This window comes from Anopheles cruzii, chromosome 2 (genome assembly GCF_943734635.1).
Source record: "Anopheles cruzii chromosome 2, idAnoCruzAS_RS32_06, whole genome shotgun sequence".
NCBI classification, from domain to species: domain Eukaryota; kingdom Metazoa; phylum Arthropoda; class Insecta; order Diptera; family Culicidae; genus Anopheles; species Anopheles cruzii.
In genome coordinates, this window is record NC_069144.1 from 187,158 (window position 1) to 211,548 (window position 24,391).

A 24,391-nucleotide genomic window follows, 5' to 3' on the forward strand; every position below is an offset into this window, starting at 1 on the left:
GGAACAGAGCACATATAATGTGCGCTCACGTACTTGTACCATTTCCACATAAAATTTGTTTTATTTTCTGCTTACTCACAACAAATTTAAATACTCCCGACTCTACGAGGCCCCCTTGTCCGCGGGGAAGCCGGATGAGAGATCAATTAGGAGGAACATACATATTTCTCCCGGCACTGTTTTGAACGAACCACCCTGCCGATGCTGGTGCTGTATGCTGACTTTGCTAACTTTGAATGCAATCTCCACTCGACAAGTCACCCGTGCCGTCGTCGATTGGAGGGCATCGACGTTCGTTTTGATTCCGAACTCCTCCCGCGGTCAACTCTCCCGGCGAAGCGTGTTTGGAGTGATTGCCATCCGTAGTGGTTGCGACCCGGAGCCAGTAAGCAAAATGAGGAACGGCGAGCTGCGGTAGCACCGGTACCTTCGATGCGTAAAAAGGGCAAAGAAAGGAGCCACGCAAATCCGCGTGGAAGAGTTAATAATGGCAAGATCCTTTGCACGGTACAACCGAATGCTATGAAAACTGAACCGCAGTACTCCGGTTGGTAAACGGATGAGAGGCAAAAACATATGTGCATTTGAATGCACTCACAGTCGTTTATATTGGTTCGCTATTGAATGGTCTAACGATTAAAGCCGCACTGTACGTTTCCGCAGTGAGAGAGAACTTGGAACGAAAACAAGTTTACGATTCACTTGTGTAAAAAGAAATATGCTCGGACGCTAGGACATTGTGTTGAGACTAAAGCATCCCTCTTAAAACCACGTCAGTTTTACGGCACAAACGCAACTGAACCTTTTGTAAAATATTCTGCCCGATGCAACTGAAATCGAGTATTAAAAGTGACGACAATCAAATGCTGTAAATGTCCGTAGAAAAGCCACTCCGTATGTGTGGTGGTTATTGTCGCTTTCTGTAACATTCTCCTCTTTACGCTGATTCGAGCCCTGACCCCTTTCTACTAATATGGTTCTCATGAGGCCGCTGCTGCGTGATGAAATACGACCAAAATTCGGTACACTTGATGTTTGAAGTTGAAGTAATAAAAAGTGAGCAATTCAATTAGCTTCTCACCCGGACCCACGGTTGCACGGAGGGCGTATGTTTTTGATCACTTTTTGCACCAAATAGGGACATCGAGGCTCCGCTAGGGCGACAATTATGAGGTGGAAAGCATTGTTGGGCGCCTTCTGCTCGCGTGGTGAAGTATTTGTGAAGGACTTTTTTGCAGCCCTCTGCTCGCGTGGTGGGAACTTTTATCTTTTTTGTCACTGTAGTGGCCTCGGGCAACAGATGGGCCAAGGCACGTGTGTGCAAAGGTTTGTGGGGTTTTTTTTTTATATCCAAGCAAGCAATCTTGTCCCGTTCGAATGTGTGCACTTGGCCAATGAGCACCTCAGATGCAGTTGGTTGAAGAGTCTACTGCGCCAGTTGCTTCTTGAATGCTCTAGGACCCCTGCACCACGTGCGTGCTGCTGCTTGGTGTGCGTGCGGAACAGAAAAACTCGATAAATAATTCTACACACAGGTATATGGTTCAGTTAAGGATTTTTGATCTTTGTTCCACCATCGTATATTGTGTGTTTTATTTCATGATGTTTTTATACACTGGTTTTCGCCAACGATAACCAATGTGGACAACAAATTCACTGCCAAATAGTAGCAAAAATTCACATTCTTACCATAAAAACCTACGTGAGTTATGCAGTGTGCATTGCTACACCAAAACCGCTACTACATTTATCTAACAATGTTGCTAAAGAGAGAATTGAATTATTACAATTGCGTGGGGTAATAATTTTCCATGTTTTGCTAGTGGCGCTCTTTATCTAAATGATGTATATTTTATTTAACGATTCAATACTTCGTCCGCTTCGATTGAAACGTTTGAATTTGCCAGTGACTCTGCTCTCTAGAAGAATGCAGGAGGAGCGGACACATCAATACACCGAGGAACAAATTACAAGGAACGGAACATCCAAGGACAACAACACCGAGGAACAAACAAATACAAATTTACTAAACTATTTTCGTGGATGCGAAACCACCTCGATTTTGGCTGACGCGAACGATCGATTGAAACGGTCACCCGGCGATATTTGGTTACATAGAGAGACGATAATCACAAGACAAGTGATGAACTACCGTTGTACCGTCTACGTGAGTATCCGTTTATCGGAAAACGATCCATTTTAGTAGCCCATTTTCTGAACGGAAATGCGCTATATCTATTCTCGAACGTTTCCTTTTTGCTCCCCCTGTATAGACGAATGCCAATAGAACTCTACTCGATACGAAGTCTTCCACTACCTCGCGCATCGCGACATCTACTGTACTACTCTACTACTTCCACTGGGCTGTGTTTTATTTTTGCAAGGACACTGTTCCGTACCCATGTTTTTACTGTTTAATGCAAAGTAAACTGGTATCATGGCCTTTGAAGGTTAAACGTTGTGATTTAAAGTCTAATCACAAATGAACCATGGCTTGATGTTTCTTATCCAGAGTTTTGGATTTTTGTAACTTTTTGGTATTCAGCTGATCGTTTCCGTTTAATCAATTGGAATAATAAATACAAATAATCCACAACTAATGTGCGCCCAAACAGTTAGCAAGAACAATAGAAGCTTAAACACATATGCCTAAATACTAGACAAATGTGCATAAGATTAATTACGCAAATATTGGGTTTGTAATATACAGACTAGGGACAACAATGGCGATATTATTGTGGCAAAATTAGGCTACGTGTACAAAGTTGTGCTAAGGCAGATATGCTGTATTCTCTTCCAGTTCACTTTGAATTTCACGATCAGACATAGGAGTTTTAACTCTTTAATTCAGTAACCGTTTTCATAATTCTTAACTAAACTACGATAAAAAAAATAAAAAAAATATGGCAACACGAAGCTAACTTTGGTATGGCATAGTTTTCGTGCGCTAGTGAATTGCACGCTATATGGTTGCCGCGTCTCCGACATCTTTTGGTTTTGTGCGTTCTCGGAAGGTACGAAGGAACAAATTGTGTGTTTTCCCTTCCAGGTTTTGGCAAACATGATTTTTGGTGCTGTTACCTCAACTAGCATTCGTGATCATCAAGGGGAAATGAGCAAAAACGAAGACCAATAATAATCTAATCCAGTTAAACCTCCACCAAAGAATCGTAACCGATTAAAGCGCACCTTCTTATAACAACAAAATAATGAGTTAGATTAAAGAAAATAGGAAATGCGAAAAAGAGCATTGAAAGAGAGGAAATGATGTTAGTGTGCAGCATTTTTAGGGACCATCAACTGTAAGATCCTGTCCCCCAACAATACATGTGCCACTGTTTCAGTTGGTCAGATCCTCGAGCAGCTCTTCAGTGCTACGGTTAGCGCTACGGAAGCCCTCCATGTAGGCCGGTGGTACCGTCCACTCCAGCAGCTCCTGCACGTTCAGTTTCAAGCGTTCCAGCGCGTCGTATGTTTTATCATCCACCACTTTTCGGCCAGCGCACTTCAGGGAGTCGATTAAAACGTTATCGATAAGCCGCTTGTCGAATCCCAGCTCCTTCAACCGATCGTCCGTGGAGATCTTCTTGAGCAAAATGGCGACCAAAAAACGCATACGAGAGATGGTCATCGGCGGATCGATACCATTGTTCTCCGTCGGGCGGTACTGTAAAAAAAGAGAAAAAAGAACATGAACACTCGAGTCGAAAAAGATTGTCGCCAACGGTCCGCGGCCTGCTTACCATTGGATCCATCAGATTGTCCAAATTTTTCACCGCTGCGGGATCATTGTAGCATGCCGTGACGTGCAATTGGTAATCCATCTTGGTTTTGAAGAACTCTTTGCACTTCTGGCAGAGGTAGGATTTGTCCTGCTGGTGGATAGACAGCATGTGTTTCTTCAGATGCGGCAGCTGGGAAAAGCTCGACGGGCAGAGCGGACACTCGAACGGTTTCTCGCCCGTATGCTTCCGAATGTGCAGCTTCAGGACGCTCGAGTGCGCGAACGCTTGCCAGCAGACCTGTCAGCGGAGACGGGATGAACATAGGCAAATTAGTAAAGGACATTTGACAGCAACACACCGGACTCGTTACCTGACAGCGGTAAGGCCGTTCGCCGCTGTGAATGCGCTGGTGCACGATCAGCTGCGAACGCTGCGAGAAAACGGACCCACAAACGGCACATCCGTGCGGTCGTACCTTTAGGTGGGTTCGCATGTGCTGTGGCAAATGTCCCTTGAACATTTTATTGCAAATGTTGCAGTGGAACGCTTTCAGGTTCGCGTGGTAGCAGAGGAGGTGCTTTTTCAGTGCGTCCGGCCGATAAAAGCCCCGGCCACAGATGTGGCACGTGTAATCGCGAATTTCCATGTGGCTCTTCAGGTGCATCTTCAGATTGGCCGCGCACGAGAAGGCCGCCGTACACTGGTCGCATTTGTGCTTCTTTACCCCGTTGTGCGTCGCCAAATGTTGTGTCAGCTAAAAGGGATAAAAAACGGAGAAGGAGAAGCCCGAACCGAGGGCCGGAGGGTAAGTACAGATGAAACAATGTACATCATCAAAACCCCAAACTGTATTTGCCGTTTATAAATTGAATCCCGCACGCGCTACTCCCTATTTTTTGAGGATAATTTTATCGCGGAACCTCGGCCGAGTCGGCCGTACCACGCCGCTCTTTCGTCCTTCCACCCCCCCAGGGCTGACTGGGCCTGAGCTAGGACGTAAGAGGAAAAAACAAATAACCAAAACCGTGAACGGCAGCGTTCGGAGAGAAATGGAACGCAATCGTCCCGAGGCTACACACCCGGCCACGCTGGGAGAAAAAGTTAGGAAGTTTGCCGTTGACAGCTTTCACCCGGCGGAAAGAAACAATTCCTCCCGCTCGCGGTAGAGGGTATAAACAAACAAATCGGCGAGTTTGTATTGTATTATCGGAGCACCAAACCAAGGCTGTACATATTCCACCGTAATTAGAGGCTTAAGAGGCATTACAGCCGTTTGTTTTGTTTCTGAATCATGAACGCTTTTCCAGACGAGCAGATTAGAATAAAACTTGAACTTCAAATGCTGGGCAGTTATGATACGGATTATACGGATCACAACTAGGGAAGCATCCTTCCACATATTTTTGTTTAATAAAAAAATCAATTCAATATATTGCCAAATAGTATAATCTAGTTGAGCCACCGATGGCACCCCGATCGCTTCTTGAAGGTCCCCAACCGAAGATATGCAATGTCGATGAACCATACAAAATCTGGACCCGGCTGACCAATATGCTGCCGCACTGTTTCAGGACTCTAGTTTTTCCTAAACCCGCACGGAATGAAGCCCCCCCTTTTCCCTGGCATCCATAGTTTTCTTTCTTTGTCAATCTCTTTTTACCACTCGTTCGCTTATTTACTTTCTCTTGGGTGACCCCTCAACTGCAGCCAGGATTCCAGCCTCACGAGCGTGTATATTCTTGGAAATTATTTGCCTGTTTCTGACACTCCCTCACGTTCTAGCGTCACTGCTTCCCCTGGTATGTCCCGCTTTAAACGAGGCCACCGATTCCCCGTGTCGACTGTTTGCTTCCGTTCAAACCTTGACAGGCAATATCTCCGTGTGGCGCGCCACGTTGAATTTTCCCGTTTCTGAAGGCAGTTCGCTCCTTCCTCCGTCACTTAAGGGGCCAAACGAGCGGACGGAATCTCGTTCCGTCTGTTGGATTTCAAATCATCGCTCCAGTCAACAAAGGTGAAGTCGGCCGAAAACCTTCCGCTGCAGGGCCAAATTTAAACAAATAAGCGCGTGGGTTCAGACACGAGTATGACAATCTTCGTCAGCGTCTTGCACGTGCCTGGTAATCAGGCACGGTTTTTAATTGGATAATTATAGTGATGGGATATTTCGATTTCTACCAAAAAGAAAGAGAAAAGTTTCGAAGCCAGTCTAATTATTTCCATTACCAAACACCGCCAGGCCTTTGGAGTAAACTGCTCCAGTTGTGCCGCATGAAGGCGCATGAACATTTGCGAACGTGCAAAGTGTTCGTCAGCATAAAAACAGCCCCCGGTTTTCCGCTAAAAATCGGTGCTCCTTGGCCCGAAAAAGCTCAAGACTAAGACACGGTGACGGGGTGATTGTAATCAAAAACATGATAAATTGATTACTTACACAAATATTGCCACGTACCGTGTTTACCAGCGCGCTTTTCCGGACCTCCGCAAGAAAGGTCGGAGGAATGGAGCGCAATTTCCCTGTTCAAAGCAATCGACGGCTCTGGGCGTCAGAAACGGTCTTCAGCCCTGCACCGTATTCAAGAACATCATCTTCAAGTAACCGAAAGTTAAACGTTCGTTACAGCACCCGGTTTCCCTGTTGGCCCACCGGTCTGTGACACATATCTCTGTGCTCGACGTCAAATTCCGTTAGATGTCCCTCCGTTAGCCTCTACCTTATATCCTTTGCATTTCGTTTTTTTTTTACTTTTTACGCTTCTTTTATAAGAAACAACAATATCATGAGACCCAATTGTCTTCATCTCCAGTCGAAAATGTTTGCGAAGAACAAATACAGCGTGCTTGGAACGAAAATTCCTTTCATGTTGCAAATACGCACTCCGACACATCCCTATGGGGCAACAACAATGTACAATAATTGGATCATATGGTACGTTATTGACGACCGACGAAAACAGGGACCCAACCCGTTAGTGGCAGCCAAGTCTACCGGCAACATTAGTATGTCGGTTTTTTCTGGGACGTGCTTTTTGTTGAATTTACAGCACTAATGATGGCGATCAGAGCCTACAACCAGCAGCGACACGTGTTTCGTTACCTTCAAAGAAGTATTTTCATTCGCCAGCTAGCCACTCGGTACAACGTTTACGGATGCGGCATTGGAAAATGGCCCCCGACACACATCATATCAGAAACAAATCCAATCACAGCCACTGTTTAACCTCGTGGCGAATTTATCCCAAAAGTTCACTCACCTGTCCTCCACGGGCGAAGGTTTTCGCGCACAACGGACAACTGTACGGTTTCTCGCCGGTATGTATCCGCATGTGGAGCCGCAGTCGTTCCTTTATTGGGAACGATTTGCCGCACAAATCGCACGTGTACTGCTCGTCCGTGCCATGCTGGGAAGCGATGTGGTTCTTCAGGCAGCCCGCCTGCCGGAACCGGTTGTTGCAATGCGGACATGGGTAGGGGCGCTCGTTGTTGTGAATTCGCAGGTGCTTCCGGAGATCGTTCGTGCCCATGAAGTCCTTTTGGCACACCGCGCATTGGTACTGCTTTCGCTCCTTGCGCTTCCGGCCGCGCTTCGACGGTTTGCTGTTGTGGCTGCTGCTGCTGCTGCTACTGTTGGCTGAATCCGCTCCGGCGGCCTCACTTATCAGTTGCCTCTTCACCGCCGTCTTATCATCTTCACCGTCGTCTTCGCCGTCACCGGACGACGTTTCGGCACCGTTGTAAGACATCGACGCCTTCTCCACAATATACGATGGTAACTCGCCGATCGACAGCTCGGCCGAGGACGATCCCTCTTCCTCCCGAACACCGGCTGGGGAGTTGTCGACCAGCGAGATCTTCCTTTTGCTGGCACCATTATTGCTGTTGATCTTGTGTTCATTGTTGTTGTTGTTGTTGTTGTTCGTGGGGATCTCTTCGAAGGAGGCAATTTTCGGAGAGTGCTTGCCTACGTATCGTGACATTCGTGTTTGGCGCGTAGACTTTTTCATCGCGAAGATTGTTGGGGGCCCGAGTCTTCTCTCTAGAGGTTCTTTCGTTTACGACACCGTTTCACCGTTACACCACCATCACCGAGAGCGAGACCGTTACCGCAGGTTGTTAGTAATAACGCAAACAGCACCGGTGACACACGCGCCGCCAACGTGTTATCGTGTTAGTAGGTAACAGAGTACAAGAGTTTAAAGAACTGATAACAGTGTCACATCATCCCGTCACCACGCACCACTGGTTAGAATTGTAGAGAACCAAAGATTAACACCACCACCACGAGTAATGGAAATAATTGCACTAACACATCGTTTTATTTTCGACCACTAGGAGCGTTATTAAAAAGACAGTTAGATCCTACGTGTGAAAGGGTTAGCTGATTTAATCTACATGGCAAAGACTAACACATAACTGTCCACCAATCTGCGCTTTTTGCTTCAACTGAAAGGGTTGATTTCGATATCCGAAGGACAGAGACGACGCAGACGACCGACTGTCCGACAATACAAAAGTTCTCTTGGCATCAAACAATGTCAATCGGTAGTAAACCTTTTGCTTTGAATTCCGTTTTCTGGCCGTCGCTGTGGCCACTGAGTGACTTCTGTACGATGATGGTCGTGGTGGAGCAAACCGCGCGTGAATTATGCATGCACCACATTTCCGATTCCTGACCGTAGCAGCAGTTGTTTGTTGGTTGGTACGGCTTCTCTTCGATTCTGCGCCTCGATGTTGATCGAGTCACGTTGGCCAGCAAACACGCTGCTGACCTATGAACCTCTTACGCCTCTTTACTGGCGCGACCAGCAGTGTGTGGAATCAAGGCACCAATTTCTGTTACAACCTAGAAGCCTGCTGATCGTTCGAGGGCTCGTAATAATCTATGACCCAAAGGTTGGCTTGTATAATCTTCACTGATCAGTCGTCCAAAACCCTGTCGATCAGTTGTTGTTTTCAAGCCTGCAAAAGGGCAGTTAGATGAAAGTCAAAGATTCGTTATAAAAGACTATCGGAAGAAAGTAACAAAGTGCCATTCCAAAACTTCTACCACAAGCATACAACTTCACATTATTCTCGTTGGTTAAGAGCGTTTTCCTGCTTCCTGAACAGCATCCACACCAAATAGAATAGAAACGAATAGCAGCACAACAGTTTTCGATAAGCTGAACAAACAAATATTTATCATGTTTATTTATCATACTTATCTTTTCATCGAAAGAAGGGGTGAGTGGACTCACGAAAGATCCGATAGCATGGGCGATAAGCGCCGAGGTCAAACGCACTCCGGGTTCGTGTTCTAAGGACCGGTCACAGGGACGGTGATTTCAATGGCAACCTAGGACACCTCATGCCGAAAGCGTGCACAAATACAAATGCAAGACACGCATTGAAGGCCAACGCTAACGACATTAAAAGGGGAAGTTTCTCGTACCACACAACCAAAGTTGGTTTAAAGTCGCACAAAAACCTCAACCAGAGGGCAAGGTGGAAACCCGAAACAAGGGATCGTTAGGATCGTAATTTCCATCGTTTTGTCGCGTGACCGATGGGTTGTGGTTGATAAAGAAAGTAATAGAAGCATTTTATACGCACATCACCACTTAATAGTTCTAGATTGACCTTTCCGTTAAATCTTTACATTTTCCTGGCATCGGATGATTATTCTTCGTGGGCAATCTCTGCCTTAGATCGATCGCGACGCTTCCTGTTCTTCCTCTTCGACAAACATTCAAGAACATTTCCAGCTAGCCTTTCTGTGAGTCACATGTGCGCAACACATTTTGGCCAATCCCCCGGCCCCCGCCCTCACTCTCAACAAAAATCGTTCATATTTTCTGCGACGAAATTACTTTCTTTCTCTGCCTCTTGTCCGCATGCGCAGACCCTAAAACGAACCATTCTCGAGAGGTTGGTGTCGAACCGGACACGACGACTCAGAGAAGTCGGCTACTTGACGAGCCCGACCTGCACAGTAAATAAGTTCCAACGACACATTGCGTTCAAATCTTTATGCTTCTTCTTGCTGGGCTGGTGGTGGGCAGCCGCCAGTCGCCGGAAAAAACACACACATCCAGTAGGTGTTACACATAGATGCGAGTTTGTTTGCATTAAGTCGAAAGATCTTGATCGTTTCCCCTCCTTGGTCCGTTTTTCCCGGAGCAACGATCGAAGCGTAGAGGAGCGGTCCGCCGGGACATGTGCACGTGTGTGCGTGCGTATATATATGTAGAGCCGTGCGGCTTTGGCTTTATGACTTATGCTTATGTCAGCAAAAAGGAAGCCGTCGTTCCATCCGCAACCCGTATCTATCAACGGGTTCACTGCTGCTGCGGCAGCGATTCCCTCCATCCCACCGCAAAGCACAGCACAGAACCATTTAGAGCTCAGCGTGTGGTGGTTAACTGCGTGGTGTGTGTTCGTGAAGCGGGTGCATTTTAAGGGAAACATCTTCGCCAGCATCACCACCCCGACCGTGAGGGTGTGTTTCCAGCAAAACGGCCACAATCTTCTACAATCATGAGGTTGCCTCCTCCATCCGTACACTCTTGTGTTGGGGGACGGAATACCGGAATACGCAATGCTTGAATGATTAAAAACAAAACCTACGGGGAAGGAGTGCCGTTGACGGCCGAATGCCCATGCGCGCGCAGCTCTTTCTCGAAATCGTTTCGGCGATCCTCGCATGTGTGTGAATCGCCGCCGAGGATCGGAAATGGTTCTTGGTGAGGTTATGGATTTCTGTTTTGCGAGCACGCTTCTATACGGTTGTAGTTGGCGTGGAAAAAACGGAAAGAAGCATCTTGAGCTGTTGCCATGACTACTACTGGGTTTGGTATGTGACGCATATGTTCTAAATATAACCAGACATCCGAGACTTCATGCCTGGCTGACTCCGAATGATCGGGGAAATTTACCACAAAACACCATAAGGTTCAATCCGTTTCTGTCGTTGATCGTTAAGTATCGAAAAGCAACCCACTTTAATGTGGACCAATCTGTAACCAAATTACCACAAGAGTTGTATAAAAACTGTAACAAGTCGTCACAAACTACGCTTTCCCAATAGCAGAGAATACGATGTTTTCTGGATAGTTAAAAATGTGTGCATGAAGAGCGAAACATATACTTTTTGTTAATCCCTCTGTCTCCCCGGTTGAAGTCACAGGGTCTGCTGAAGGTCAGAAATGTCACAGCACACAAAGAAATCCGGGCTTAGCAAATTACCATATCACCCAATGCTGGAGCCCAGTCGTGCTCCTTGGATGCCCTCTGGGTTCACAAATGTTTTGTGTGTTTCTTTGAAAAATGAAATAAACGGGACACACTTATGCCTTTGTGGTTCAACAGCGATCAAACGAGGCAAACGGGCGACGCATCAATCGATTCCACACCGTCTAACGCCCAATCGACCGCTTCGTTAAATAGACGGTACTTAATTGAAGTCTCTGGCCTCACGCAATACCGAAAAAGAAAAAACGCGACAGTTCGTAGCACAGCGCAGCTCGCTGTACAGATATGTGTTGAGCTTGCGTAAACATTCTTATCAAAACGGGTCACTTCTCCCTGAAGCACACATTCCCCTGTGCTCTCGCTCTCTCACACACTGCGCCCGTGCAAGGTTTCGTTAGGTCAACGCGAAAAAAGAATTTGAACGCATCATCCACCAACGAACCTAACTTCGTGCAATTCGCGAAACTGTAGCGAACTTCAATTATGATAACACGATACGAAACTGTGTCGCACACCGGGTGACTCAATGCCTCATTTCACGGACGCGTAGTACCTTCCAGTTGGCCAAGTATTAAATGTAGCGTATGGTTCGCTTTGTGACCAATGAATTTATGTTATCGTCTGCCACTATTCGTTCGTTCTATTGGACACTTTTGGGGAAAACTAAACGGTGCTCAAGATCACACGACAGCAGCACATGAGGCACGCACAAGAAGAATGGCACAAAGATGGGCGTTTGATAGATTGTACTTACTTGTTAACAGGAACTGGCCTTGTAAAATGGAAGGAACCTTAACATTTTCCTAACAATATCCCTCGTATGCACACTCCGCCCGTTGGACCGACCAACCAACAATACCAGCGACCGGCTTCCGCACAAGACCGATTACGCGTAGGAAGTGAGCACGTACAATGCAGTATAAGTCCTGCACAGCCACATGTGCTGCTTACGCTTCACGATCGCCGCTCGCGTTGTGTCTGTGAGTTACCAGATGATCCCTTCGGCTTTTCGGGGTACCACGAACACGACCGATACGCGCGCCTCTTGAATGCGCTCCAATTGTTCACAGCCTAATTCGGTCTCGCGAGAGCGTTTGTTCCGCGCTCCGCGCTAAAATTCCACACAAATGTGTGAGTGATTGGCCGCCAGTTTCCCTCGCGGTCGCGGCCAACAATCCGCTAGTAGTTGTGTCAGTTGGTAGTGGCTTTTGATCGTTCGTCCGTCCGCAAGCGCATAAGCTACTACTAACACTGTACTAATTTCCGAGTCCCGATGGCGGCGCACGCGAGTTTCAATGCCTCATATCTCACCGGGAGGTGCCGCAAGTTACCACTGTTTTCTTTTAATCAGTGTTCTCTCTCTTCGTAGCTTTATATAAAATCGCGCTACTGACGACCAACAGGAACCACACAGAGGAAAGAGAAAGAGGTCTCGGTGGGGTTCTTCTACGGTTTAATGTATACTTGATAAGCATAACAGCGCAGCGGTGGTTGGCGCGCCTCATGTTGCTTCCAAATTTGTCTTGTGTGTATGTGTGTATTACATCTTACTAAACACGAGCCAACATGAACGCGCTCGTATGTGCCCGTAGGACATAGAAGTATGTTTAATTAAGTGGCGGGCATAGATAAATTAATATGACTTGTGCTTCTGTTGTGTCTCTTTGCTCCGTGAACTTCTTTTACCCAGCGATGTTCGATTGCCAGTTACTTCGAGTTACCAAAACGAAAATGAGGTTTTGGGTGATAATTTGATTACTATAAACATGACTGTCTTCGAATTTACCATCTCTCTGGATTTATAACTTCCAGAACTCTGAAATCTGTCCCAAAATTCTAGAAATATTGAAGGAATTATTTAAGAACAATAAAGGTTCAATTGCTCAAACCAAAAACATTAGCATTTTCATCGGACACTGCTAAAACTCAGCGCCCTGCGATTGTTATCTTTTTTTATTTAAATCGCTCCAAAACCAACCGTGTAAAAGAATTGCCGTAATGTATGGATGCTATTGTTCGACCCCCGCCTAGCCTTATTTTTTCACACCAAAAGAGATAAGCTCTTTTCTCTCTTCATTTTCCACAGAGAGCGACAAAATAGAGAAACCTTTGGAAACGAAACACCTTATCGTAGCTCTATGCCCGTTTTGGATACACCTACGAGGCGCAACATGGCCACCCACCGAGCAATGTTCCTACGTTGTTGCCCACACGATCGAAAGATTGGTGGCCATCGAGCAAGTTTCGACTTTGCCGGGTAGCTCCAGAAGGACAACGCGCATTGAAGTCTTTTTCTCAGCTGTTGTTCCTCTCTCGGTCGCTCTCTTCGCTACGGTAGCGTTCCTTGGGAGATGATAAGAAACATGCGCGATAGGCAGGGCGGCAAGATAAAGCAAAAACACGAGTCCGCCAAAGGTAGAGATAAGATTTTCAAGGTTTCTTGCTTGTCGCCTCGTACGGACCGAAATGCGGCAAATCAAGAGGTACCAAACATCGTGCTGCTGTCCCGTTCTGGGTAGAACATGAAGACAAAATTTGTCCGGGCCGTCTGTGGCGTGCGTTTTGAATTGGCTTCTGATGTTTGCTTACGCAATGATCTATTTTAAGAATGCTCCCAGCTTCCAACATGCACCACAGAGATATGTGATTGGGTCGGCCGCGCAACACTACGTGGCGCTGAAAAGTGAGACGTTTTACCTATTCGTTTTCGGCCCTCTAGGACGGTCATTTTCGTGCGAAATATTCTCTGTGACAAACATGGAATCGAGGGAAACTGTGTCTAACTGCACCGAATCTGGCAGATTGTCCGACCTTTTCGACTTTGAAGATCGGAATTTCGAGGATGCAGAACATCGCAGCTAAAAAAGGGGAACGTGTATACATACCGAACAGTCAGAAGTTTCTGGTCTATTTCGACGAGCGCAAGTATTAAAATCGTTTTTATCGCTTGTGAAGAGTTTCTTTCCTTTGCAAAACCGAATCACTTCACAAATCGCATGCAAAAATTCGGTCTTTCATTGAACACACAAACGGAAGACATGGGGGTGTGTGTGTTGAGGGAGCACGAACCAGAAGAGCCAATTTGCTACTTACGGAACCCTGCACGATTAATCACCAAATCTTCTGTTTCCTGCAACACTGAAAGTGAAAGTTATGCACTGAATTGGTCTGTTGTTGGCCCGATTTTTCGTAACCCTAAAACACTCCACTTTTCACCCGATGCTGTCCAGATCCAATTCAGAACCTATTGACTCTATTCGCGTTTGACAGCTAACGCACACAACGGTACGTTTGTTTTGTTTATATTTTGCGCAAGCGCGCCGGGTTGCCAGCACACCTTGAACGGTGGTTTTGTTTAAGTACACTCTAAAATGCTTCTGACAATATTTCGTATTCCATGCCTTCTTAATATTAGCAACAATTAAACTCTTTTTGATGCATTCGTTTAAATGGTTTCATTGTCTACTATGCAGAAATGGAGCTGCCAAAATATGTTATACGGCAAACACACGAACGTAGTCCACCAATAACGTGGAATTACCGTTCCACGTGGGATACCAACTATCTTTCGCGTTCCAGAATGTGTACATTGCCTTAACCCCTAAATCTTTCCAAGGCTTTTCTCCAAACTGATGGAAGTCGTGATGTCCACCGACTCCTACCCCAAGTGCCAGATAGAAATCCTTATCGAATGGAGCCATCGGGTTCCCACTTATGCTCCAGAGTTTTGCGATTTGAGAGCGGTTTTCTGGAAGTGAGCGATGCAGACCTTCTCCGGGATCAACAGAACAATAAACTTCGCCGTCTACCTCCATCCATACGCCTTCCGGTGTCCATCGTAAGCCGTACTCGTGGAAGTCAGCATTCCATTGAATATTCTTTTGCAGGGTGCACATCTTCGAGCAGCGAGCAGGTTCGGTATCGCTTATGATCAACCCGCCGGACAATTGATTCATCAGACGAGGACCACCCGGCACGAACGCGACGCGTATCAGTCCAGACGCGTATCCATCTTGACCGTAATAATCCGTTGCTGGAATGAGATACAGCTCTGTAGAACGAAACCCAAAATTATTATAAAATAGTTAAAGCCAAACGAGGTGTCTTCAATAGGCTTACGTGGAAAGATCCAATTTCCTTGCGGTAGTCTTGCCCGGATCACAATTTTCCCGTAAGTGAAGCGAAAGCTGTTGAACGTGGACATTTGCGCCGTTAGCACCGGTGGAATCATGTCAAAATCAATTTGCGTATCTCGAATGCAGTCGCGAGAGCTCCGATCACCGGTGCACTCATCGGCGAACCGGAAATGATTGTTCGTCGAGCCGGGACCAAATTTGCTTTCGAAGAGGGTGGGCTTAATGAAGAGTTTACCGTTTTGAAGTTTTAAATTTTCTTTGAAATCGGCATATACTACGAACTCGTTTTCTGGCTCCGACGCAAAACGGTTCTCAATACGCCACTTTTGTTGATCAATCGTTTGTCCACTAAAATTATCTTCAAACAACAGATCCCCCGAACACACCGTAGCACCATGGACAACCGAACGGCCTGGCAAGCAGTTCGGGTTCACTTTTCGTTCGATGTCGGTTTGTGTAGCGGTGGATCTCACGTCTTTTGTTCGACGCTCGTTCGAAACCAACACGTAAGGGTAGCCATCAGATGCGCCGGAGCGTTCCGCAATGCCCGGGATCGGTGCCGGACTAGTGGATGCTGGGCGTAAATCTTGCACAGTGTACGATCCCGAATTAGTGCGATATGTTTGTCCGTTCCGAACAATCACCGTGCGATAGTAGATCACATCTCCCGGTATTAGTTGCGCTTCCCGATCGATAAATAAATATCGGCCGTTTTTCACCTTCGTGATGGTTTGCGCCCAACGGCCTACGTCATAGGACTGGGAAAATTGTTGATTCAGCTTCCCGTGAAACGTAAAGGAACTTATTCTTGGTTCCGCGTTGATCCACACTATTAGTCCCTGAGGATCAAACACTTCAAACCTTGGTTTGGGTGGTTGATAACGACTACCACGCCGAGGGTCGCTTCGACACGCACAAGAAAAGTACAAGAAAACCATAAAGCGAAGAAACGATTTCATTTTCACCATTACACCGAACGTATTACTGCGCGTATCACTACAGCGAGCAATGAGAAAGAAACGGAATTTCCTTTGCCTTAGAATCACCATTCCGTTGACTCGTGGGAAACATCGACACCTTCAACAATACAATGGGTGAGCAATCTAGATCGACGCGATCTGACGTCATGTCGTCCGAGAACAACACCCAACATGAACATGATGGCATGAAATGTAGAATTGATGGTTTTATTGTTTTCAATTGTCCTCATTGTGGTACAGTCCAGCCTAAACGATAATGCTGGCTGAATCTTCCATGCCAAATGCCGGCTAAGAAGTATTTGTCTCAACTGCAGTGGCTTCGTCTTCCGCTCGTTCGTTGCACTCCGGTTCCCGCTCAAACAGAATCACCAGCTCCGTGTGTGGAGTATGTGGGAACAGATCTACCGCCACTGCTTTACGAGGCAGAAAAGGTTCACCGCGCAGCTGCTTGGAACAAGGACGCATCAGATCAATCCAGTTCTTTATAGCACTTTGAGGTGAGCACGAAACGTACACCAATTTGTCCAAGCCGCGGGCGTTGCGTAGTTGGGTGATCGATCGAATATCTGTGAAAAGGCGTAAAGAATCAAATTAAAGGCTAACGTACTCGATCGTTCGTTATAGTGTTCTCTTACGAAGTCCGGCTCTCGGTGGGTCGACGATTGCAATGAGCGATTCCTTTCGGTTCTGTTCTACATCTGCGTGACGTATTAACGACATAATAAAATCATCAGCATTTCCTGCATAAAACTTGCAGTTCTCGACACCATTACGTTTGGCATTGTATTTGGCATCTTCGATCGCCTGTGGAACAATGTCTACACCCAACACCTGCCGGCAGTGCCGTGCGAAGCAAAGTCCGATGGTTCCTGTGCCGCAGCATATGTCGAGCACACTCGAGGCGCAATCCGGTGCGGCGAAATCGATGGCACACTGGTACAGTACACCCGCTGCGGGAGTATTGATCTGGAAAAACGCTTGAGGGCTGATACGGAAAGTCATGCCCAGAATCTCATCCTCGATGTGTGTGTCCCCATATAGATGTTCGATCGGGTTTGTGTACTGTCCTTGTTGGCGTTTCTGAATGACTTCAAAATAAATTGAACAAACGCCGGCCAGTTTGCCGGCTTCCGACGTGAAACAGTCGACAATCGATTGCTTTAAGCTCTTCTGATCGGCTTCCGACAGATCCTGCAGGTGTATTCCAACAATGACCATCACTTGAGCCGTAGCGTGAGACATACGCACGGTTAGCTGTCGGAAGTATCCTTGATACGTTTCCGCACTGTACACCTCCAGCACAGAATTCTGAACATACTCCTCAAACAATTGCACTGTTTGCTTCATGCATTCCGGAATATGTTTTAACTTTTGAACAGACTCCACTTCCAGGAAGCCGTTAGAATAGCTGCCAACGCGGAATCCAACGCGTTTTACACCCTGTGCATCTTTCCCGATGGTGAATTCACACTTGTTGCGATACCCATCTTGCACAGGGGATTGCCGGATTGGTTCGAGGGCGCACGGTAGGCCTCCGTGCAGTGCTCGTTGTTTTTCCACAAAAGGCCTCAGCGCAGGAACTGAGGACCACAACTCATTTCCAAACTTTTGTAAGACGTTCTCCATCTCGGATTGTTTCTGCTTGATTTGCTCCTCGTATGGAAGGTATGCAAGGGCTGTGGCTGAAGCTTCAACAGTGCGTCGCTTCACATTCAACGGTTCGCCATCCGCTTCCGAAGCTTCCTTGCGTCGACGAACCAATGGATCCGCTGCCGGTTTCGCTTCGAAAGCAGACAACTGTTTTCCCTTCCATTTGTAACCGTTTAACTCTTTGATTGCCTTCTCACGATCCTCCTGATTCCTGAAGCATATGAAAATGAAGGGGCTTCCGGGTTTCATGATCTTTATCTTGTTTGTGGACAATTTTAGCTTCACGTTTAGCAGTTTTTTCAATTCCTGAAAAATTTGAACCCACATTGTTTAGCAACAGATCCTGCAACAATAAATCAGTGTTCACTCACGCCAATTCCGTAGTATTTTGGTAAACTTCGAAGTTCGATTTTAAACAGCTCGGAAGTGAAGCCAGTGGCGTCGAGGTAAGCATACTCTTCTCCCTTAGGTACTTGCTCTTTTGGTTCCTCGTGTGGCTCGGACGGTTCTGCAATCGGTTGCGTATCAACAATAGCTTTTTCTGCATCCATTGTTGCGATTTCCAGATCACGAGAACACAAGAACACGGTTAACTTATGAGTGTTTACAAACTATAAACGTGTTCTGCATCAAAATGCCGACGTCAAACGATTCAACGAAGTTTTCGTTCAGTTTTTGACAGCAGCATTTGTTTCGTGCAGTCGACCGAGTGATAGTGAGAATGAGAATACGAAACCTAAAAAGTGAGCATGGTTGTCAAATCGCTTGCTCACGTCCATCGCAAACGCCATCGCCACGTCAGAGTTCAGTTGTCGACAAGTGTAAGTGGTTTAATATTTAGGCGTGTTTCCTGCCTTTCCAACATATTTCCCGGAACTGGTCATTTCCTTCGCAACATAGCTTCACATTTCTTATCAGCACAAATGTTCCGGTGCTTTTTTGGGTTTCCTTGCTCCTAACATAATACACCATCGCGAGCAAGCCCAGCCCCGGTGCCTAGCCCTGGTCTCACATAAAGCGCTTCCTTTTCCCACCGGGTTTCTCATTCATCCTACATTCGTCGATCCGGTCGGTTCGGAAGCCGAAAGTTTGCCCGGGTGGCTAACAGTTTCGTCTGTTCTGTCTTTTCCCAATTGTGTGCAGTTTCCCCCCTTCCCAGTTCATTTAAGCTACGGCAACCGCAGTTCCGGTGAAAAGCGTCCTAGGATCGGCCACGATGAAGCTGTTTCTGTTTGCATTCGCGCTGATGGCCATCGCCACCGTGGCGATTGCGGAGGAAAAGGTCAAATCGGAAGATGGAGTGCTTGTGCTTACAAAGGACAACTTCGATTCGGTAGTCGCCGACAACGAGTTCGTGCTGGTTGAATTCTGTAAGTAGATTCCTCGATGGCATATTCAATCGATGAGGCATGGTGTGGTCCATATGGAGGCAATATTAGCAGGCGAGCGAGTGGAGCAATGCGCGACCAATTACGCAAATTCCGCTACTTTAACAATGAAAGCGGCAGCGCGAACTAAATCAAAGCAGCAAACGCAGGTGCAAGGTGAATCTAGTCGCGGGGGCAACGGAAGCAAAAAAGCCAGCACAGCGAGTTCAGCAGCTAGTTACGTTTTCAAGGCGCTGTTGCTTTGCGATGTTCCCCTTGGAACGGCTTATCTGCGGTTCCGGCAACGCTCGACGCAGGAAAGAGAGAAGAAGAGGCGAAGCAGTGCTCCAATCGCTGTTCGCGCAACCGAGACGACCAGCGCTGGTTGGCCGGATTGTGCGGATCGTTGTATACGTGGAAGTTTTTCCACCGCTCTCTAGTTCTTCTTCACTTCGCCCTTTCGCTGAGACCAGCTAGCCGGCTAAATGCAATGCAACCGGCCGGCCAACATTTGTTTTGGCTTCCAAAGGAACATAAGTTAGATATTTGAATCGTCAAAAATGTTCGGCATCCATCAGCGCTTTGCTGGTGATCGTAGTAGGTTGCTGATCTGCTGGTTGTTATATGTAAAAAAATGGCAACGGAAAAAGATGTATCGCAAAGAAGTAGCAGAAGACTTGTCCAAATCTCGTCCATGATACATTTTCATAATGTGCCATTTCATCACCACGGTGCACCACGTCACCACCAAATGTGACACATAAATTCTTCAAAACTTAAACGCACGTTCTCGAAGGTTTCTTTCTGATTGCGCCTTTTCGAATGAATACTTAAAGCTTTCCGCGGTTTTTTACTGGGTGAAAAACAGATTTCTCCAGACCATATGTTTACTCAGATGTTTCCGTTTCGTTGGAAACTGTTTTCGCCGCTTTCTGGGCGTTTATTGTTTCTTAAACACCTTGTAAAATACAAATATTTATTTTGCTACCGGTGAGAGAGAGTAGGTTAAAAGGCCAGAGGTGTGTTGGAAATCATGGTCGCTATGCGGTTTTGGCCCGCAGGAAAAAAGCACGACGTGTCGCACAGCTCACAACATTTTCTTGCGGTTTCTTGAAGAACCGTTGCTTGTTTCATACCCCCCCACGAAGGAACGGTGATTACATTTTGTCCTTATCGTACGGCTACAGTAATGTGTTGGCAACCAATTGCGTTATGATGTTCGTTGCTATCTGGAGCAAAAATCTGTACTCCTTGATAAACCCTGAAATTGTGTCGTATCGTGTATGTCTGTAAAGAAGGGAGCGCACTGTGGCGTAATAATTGCCAGCAGTAGCACCTCTGAACTGCACATGATTTGGATCTGGTTTTTTCTTTCAAAAGATCTGTTCGATTCAAAATATGGAGCCACATATTCTTGTGAAGTTGTTTTCTGTCAATCTCGTACCGAGTAATTATGCCCTTTACAATGGTGCACGTGTTGATGTACCAAAGAAACTAAAAACATTTGAATGATGGGACAATTGTTGCATTATGCGACATTTCATTCGTTCATTGGCCGGTCGTCTTCGCCGCGCGCACCGGTATGAAACTGGACCGGTTTCAGCTTGTGAAGATGCTGATCCTTCGAAGCATGACGTGTCGAGACGCGAATGGCGGAAAAACCCACACACCCTTAGCCGACTTATGCGCGACTTGCTCCGCGATGACGCGATCTGTTCCATCTTGATTGTGGGTGTGTCGACGATCGTAACGATCGAGGGAAGTGGTACAAAACACACGCCCGAACGGCGATCGCTAGATCTTCGCATGTGTCGTTTATGTTTACGGTCAGTAACCCTTCAGCAACCCGTGAAGGGTTGTGATAATACATTTGCCAGCGCATGCCCTACGAGAGGCGCTCACACCAACACAACTGATCGATGCGTACAAGACAAGATCACCGATCACGGACGGTCAAGTTCATGATGTGTAAAACGAGTTTGACTTGAATAAGGTGTAACAGTTCTCCGAACGTGCCACACCATTTTACTATGTGCATTTGGCTAATAGTTAGAACAAGAGATCCAAGTTTAAGTGAAAATATCATAGCTTTAAATTCAAAGTATTGAGTAAATGTAGGACGAAATCTGCGTAACACAGTAAATTACAAAGTAATGGTAGCACGTGGACAGGGAAAAGCATCAACGGAAGACCAAACTCCAAACGCATTGATAACACTCGTCCCTCCAGCATCCGCTATTGCGTCATACGAAAATTGTTGTTTTGCATAGCACTTAATTCAAATGACCCTTTTTATGTACCGAGTGACGTGAGCGCCATTACCAGTTATATTCGTGAACATGCGAATGTTCATTTTTCTTTTAAAATAATCATATTTTAGTATGATAATGAATGAGTAGGGATTTTAGGGCAGCTGCCGCAAAAACAATTGCATTTTAATATTGCCATGTGATTTATCATGAATAGATTGAGGCCGCCGTAAATTACAGTTGAACTGAAAAGCATTTCTCATAACTTTGTCCAAAACAGATGCTCCATGGTGCGGACATTGTAAGGCTCTGGCTCCGGAGTACGCGAAGGCTGCCAAGGTATTGGCGGACAAAGAGTCGAAGATCAAGCTCGCCATGGTAGATGCAACTGTCGAGCCAGAACTGGCCGAGAAGTTCGGCGTCCGTGGCTACCCGACGCTCAAGTTCTTCCGCAGCGGTTCTCCCGTTGACTACACCGGCGGTCGCGAACAAGACACGATCGTGTCGTGGCTCGAGAAGAAGACTGGTCCGGCCGCGAAGGAACTGGAAACGGTGGAGGCCGCTGAAGAGTTCCTTAAGGAGAACAATGTAGCAGTGGTTGGATTCTTCAAGGATCGTGACTCGAAGGAGGCGAAGGCTTACTTTGCCACCGCCGTTGCCATTGATGACTATCCGTTCGCCGTTACGAGCAGTGAAGATGTGTACTCCAAGTACGAAGCCAAATGCGGCTCCGTTGTCCTGTTCAAGCACTTCGACGAAGGCAAGGCCGTTTTCGAAGGAGAAGCAACCGAAGAAGCGCTCAAGAAGTTTGTCACAGCCCAAGCCTTGCCGTTGATTGTGGACTTTAGTCACGAAACCGCTCAAAAGATCTTTGGTGGCGAAATTAAGAGCCACCTGCTGTTCTTTATCTCGAAAGAAGCTGGACACATGAAGGAGTTTGTTGACCCTGCCAAGGAAGTCGCCAAGAAATTCCGTGAGCAAATTTTGTTCGTGACGATCGATGCCGATCAGGAGGACCATACGCGCATTCTCGAGTTCTTCGGTATGAAGAAAGAGGAAGTGCCGTCGCTGCGGATCATCCGCCTAGAAGAAGATATGGCTAAGTACAAGCCGGAAACCAATGATCTGTCGGCGGAGAAAATCGAACAGTTCGTCGGATCCTTCCTTGAGGGTAAGGTTAAGCAACATCTGCTGTCCCAGGATCTGCCCGAGGATTGGGATAAGGAGCCAGTGAAGGTTCTGGTTGCCACAAAGTTCGACGAGGTTGTCTTCGACAAAACGAAGGACGTTCTGGTTGAATTCTATGCGCCATGGTGTGGACATTGCAAGCAACTGGTTCCAATCTACGATCAGCTGGGCGAGAAATACAAGGACAACGAGAGCATTCTGATCGCGAAGATTGATGCTACTGCCAACGAGTTAGAACACACCAAGATTTCTTCTTTCCCTACCATCTTCTTGTACCGTAAGGGCGATAACGAGAAAGTTGAGTTCAAGGGAGAGCGAACGCTGGAAGGATTCGTGAAATTCCTTGATGGTGAAAAGGATGAGGTAATTTATATTTCAGAACCAGATAACACGGAACTATTATTTGTTGCACCTATTCACATCTCTCATCTCGTTTTTCTTTAGCAACCCGAAGAGGAAGAGTCTGAAGAGAAACCAGCAAAGGACGAACTCTAAGCAGTTGCAAGCGCCTTTTTCTGTTGACGGAGGCGAGTACACAATAATAGGCGTGGGGCGGTATCGAAATATCACACACTCCGCGCCGTTTCGATACAGTGTTGCCCAAATTAATCACTCAAACAAGATAGCAGAAAGTTTCACTACCACACCGGCACCACAAACATACATACTGCTGCATTTGATTGCCCACATCTCGTGTCTATAACAGTGCTTCAAAACGGAATGTTGTATTAAGGTCCTCCAGCGAGAAACACTCCGCAAAAGAATTGCCCACTTAGCGAAATTGTCCTAGGAGCAACAAACCGTGTGTAGTAATAGTTATGTAAAACTTGGAAAGAGACTGTAATATACTATATTTTACGATGGAGAAACTGATAGAGAATGCAACGCAACAACATCATTCATCTCGCCGCGATCATTCCTTGGATCTCTTTCGATCGCTCGATACTTACTCAGCATTTACTTCCTAAATCGGAAAGTGGCCCTTTTTCAACACAAGAAACGAACGATATAAAAACGGAAACATCATTTCTTTTCTGAGAATGAGAAACAGCTATCGAAGTACCGAAACGATGAAACAAACCCAGCCCAAGGCCTCCATCGAACACGTTGACAACAAAAACCTTCAACTAAAACAATACACTGCACTGTAAAAGGCTGGTCGCAACCGTAACACAAACATGCATTTGCATTTAGTTTCTTTGTTGACGAGATGAATGTTATATTAACATTAGGAGCTATGAAAAAGTCTAGGTAAAATTACCGAATACTTCTCCAAATACACAAATCGAACTCCAGGGATACGCACCGCAAAATAAAACACTTTCATGAATAACATTCGAAACACTGAAGAAGTTGAGTGATTGATTTTTTCCTTGCCAGTATTCGTTTTCACGAGTTGTTTATTTTCATCTACGATCAAGACGAGTTAATTATGTTCTACAAAGTTTCACTCTCAATATCTGTTATTGTAATAGACTACATAACACAGGCCAGAAAACTATATTCTTCCTTAAATAAAGGTTCAAAAATCGCATTCATTGAAAACATTTACACGTTGATGAAAATGGATTTGAAACTGTACTCGTACACTTCCAACCATTCGAGGATCATGGTGATAGGAATAAAGTAATAGAATAACTGATGTTATTTTGTTTTTCTTGAAACTACCCATCAATAGTAATCTTCTTATCCGGCAACAACCGCAGCAGAGACAATGTTAATCTCTTTTATCCCAAGGGTATACAATTTAAAAAGTACCTAACTTTGTGAAATATGTTTAGTTTGTATTGAAAACCGTTACCATATTTTGAAATCCAATTTAAACTATTTTTTTGTTTTGGTTTTTAAACCATAAAATCCTGCCCC

The 24,391-nt window shown here is 46.0% G+C and overlaps 4 protein-coding genes across 5 annotated transcripts; 1 reads left to right on the forward strand and 3 right to left on the reverse strand.

The window, feature by feature from the left end:
- Positions 1-2,009: 2,009 nt before the first annotated feature.
- Positions 2,010-7,891, reverse strand: LOC128267517 (zinc finger protein 436). The gene is made up of 4 exons (XM_053004366.1): positions 6,980-7,891; positions 4,096-4,479; positions 3,744-4,022; positions 2,010-3,667 (listed from the first exon to the last, which is right to left on the reverse strand). The coding sequence occupies exons 1-4, from the start codon at positions 7,727-7,729 to the stop codon at positions 3,341-3,343; spliced, it is 1,740 nt and encodes a 579-aa protein (XP_052860326.1). The 5' UTR covers positions 7,730-7,891; the 3' UTR covers positions 2,010-3,340.
- A 6,558-nt stretch (positions 7,892-14,449) lies between these two features.
- Positions 14,450-16,050, reverse strand: LOC128268371 (beta-1,3-glucan-binding protein 2-like). The gene is made up of 2 exons (XM_053005437.1): positions 15,075-16,050; positions 14,450-15,006 (listed from the first exon to the last, which is right to left on the reverse strand). The coding sequence occupies exons 1-2, from the start codon at positions 16,048-16,050 to the stop codon at positions 14,450-14,452; spliced, it is 1,533 nt and encodes a 510-aa protein (XP_052861397.1).
- A 249-nt stretch (positions 16,051-16,299) lies between these two features.
- Positions 16,300-18,272, reverse strand: LOC128269245 (tRNA (uracil-5-)-methyltransferase homolog A). Its single transcript, XM_053006651.1, has 3 exons — positions 18,093-18,272; positions 16,707-18,027; positions 16,300-16,637 (listed from the first exon to the last, which is right to left on the reverse strand). Exons 1-3 carry the CDS (start codon positions 18,270-18,272, stop codon positions 16,360-16,362), a joined length of 1,779 nt encoding a protein of 592 aa, XP_052862611.1. The 3' UTR covers positions 16,300-16,359.
- Positions 18,273-18,479: 207 nt separating this feature from the next.
- Positions 18,480-24,124, forward strand: LOC128268372 (protein disulfide-isomerase). Of its 2 annotated transcripts, XM_053005438.1 has the most exons (4): positions 18,480-18,542; positions 18,865-19,091; positions 21,618-22,888; positions 22,970-24,124. In XM_053005438.1, exons 2-4 carry the CDS (start codon positions 18,938-18,940, stop codon positions 23,018-23,020), a joined length of 1,476 nt encoding a protein of 491 aa, XP_052861398.1. In that variant the 5' UTR covers positions 18,480-18,542; positions 18,865-18,937; the 3' UTR covers positions 23,021-24,124. The 2 variants fall into 2 exon arrangements, with proteins under 2 accessions (XP_052861398.1, XP_052861399.1); XM_053005439.1 differs by lacking the exon at positions 18,480-18,542 and having other exon boundaries at positions 18,578-19,091.
- The last annotated feature ends 267 nt before the right edge of the window (positions 24,125-24,391 follow it).